At 45.2% G+C, this 1,765-nt stretch overlaps 1 protein-coding gene across 1 annotated transcript in view; it reads left to right on the forward strand.

The window, feature by feature from the left end:
* nphs1 (NPHS1 adhesion molecule, nephrin) overlaps positions 1 to 1,765 on the forward strand; it is a 37,454-nt gene that overhangs the window by 20,129 nt on the left and 15,560 nt on the right. Inside the window, exon 10 of the mRNA XM_005738404.1 lies at positions 882 to 1,023. Within this exon, the coding sequence (XP_005738461.1) occupies positions 882 to 1,023 (142 nt within the window). The remainder of the gene's footprint in view (positions 1 to 881; positions 1,024 to 1,765) is intronic.

The raw sequence follows: 1,765 nt of genomic DNA on the forward strand, positions 1-1,765 counted from the left end.
TTTTTTTTTTTTTTATGAATAGATAGGCAAAAGGCATGGAAGCTAATGTACAAAAACATTTCCTTTCAGTCAAGCTTGCCTTCAGGGTATCAACAAAAAACTATAAAAATGCCTCCTATTGCATTAAAAGAATCCTCAATAATGCAATGTGACCTCATGTGAACCGTTATAGATGAAAGAAAACAGTATGACCATGAGCTGTCTCTGGATAGGCCTGCTGCAGCTTTGCAAATGAATCATCCGATTCCAAAAAGAGTATTCTGCTGCTCTTCTCCTCTTTTGTGTATGCTAATAAGATCAAAGTGAATAAAAGCTGACACAGAAGATGAGTATTATTAAACAAGCTCTTTATTCATCTGGTAGCAGCATTTTCATTTGATCTTACACAAGGCACTCACTGTGCCGTATGCGAGCTTTAATGCATGCGACACAGTGTGAGGCGAATGAAGACTGACGCTCCTGTCCAGTGTCTTTGTTAGTCTTTCTGACTGTGGCTTTTACAGTAATTACCACAATAATAGCTTTAATAACCAGATGTGCTGCAAAGGCATGACCACTATCAGGCAGGTGCAAAATGACACTTGCCTCAATTTATAACAGTGTGCAAAGCCGGAGAGTCAGATGAATATACTTATTTATCACAGACCATGCACAACATCAGTTATTACAGTGGCTAATTTGCCATCTGTATTCGCCAAGGCAGACCAGCGAGGGTTGTTTTTCTCACAGACCCCCCCCCACCACACACACACACACACACACACACACACACACACACACACACACACACACACACACACACACACACATACAACTAAGTAAGGATGCCAGACCAAGACTGTCTGTCCCCCAAAACTGTCAGATGTCCTTTGTGTCTGCAGGGAGACAACGGTGGGATGACAATCATGTCCAACATGACCCACCGGGTCTCCAGGGAGGAGCACGGGATGAAGCTCACCTGTGAGGCTTTTAACAAGGGAACACATTTCTCCAAAACCCAGAGCGATGAACTCAGTGTCTACTGTAAGTGACTTTAAGTTTTCTAAGTAAGCATGGTTTCTTGAATTCCTTTGATATTAGTGTACATAATTGCCACAAGAAAACTTCATGGAGAATAAAACTTTGATTCCAGCATTGTTCTGAAGTGTTAATGAAACTGTACAGTCCAGTAAACAAAACAATTTTCACAATAGCATTGTGCACCTAAACGTGTAGTGAGGGTGTGCTGGGAACAGCTAGCAGAGGCCCCAGTCTGCGAAATCTTCAACGCACACCTCCGGCAGAGCTTCAACAGCATTCCGAGGGAGACTGGGGACATTGAGTCCGAATGGACCATGTTCAGCATCTCCATTGCAGCCGCAAGGTGGTTGGTGCCTGCAGTGGTGGTAATCCCCGAACCAAATGGTGGACACCAGAGGAGTCGCAGAAAGGCGCGATGAGGAAGGTGCCTAAGAAGTACAGGAAGCTGTCCATACCTGAGGCCTTGGAAACTGCCAAGCAACGACTCACAGCCTTAGCCAGCCGCTTGAGGAGGTACACCAGAGAGATAGAAGGCAAGAGAATAAACCAGCTGTTCTCCACAGAACCAGCCAAGGTGTACTTTTCAGTGGCAGGGGAACAATATGAGAACAGCACCACCAAGGCTGGAGGCAGAACAATACTGGAAGAGCATACGGGATAAGGACGCAACCCATAACGGCAACCCATAACGGCAATACTCAGTGGCTAGAGGATCTGAGGGAAGACCACAGCGACCTCCAGTAAC

The sequence above is a fragment of the Pundamilia nyererei genome, unplaced genomic scaffold, assembly GCF_000239375.1.
Source record: "Pundamilia nyererei isolate P.nyererei 1_Seehausen unplaced genomic scaffold, PunNye1.0 scaffold00084, whole genome shotgun sequence".
In the NCBI taxonomy this organism is placed as follows: Eukaryota; Metazoa; Chordata; class Actinopteri; order Cichliformes; family Cichlidae; genus Pundamilia; species Pundamilia nyererei.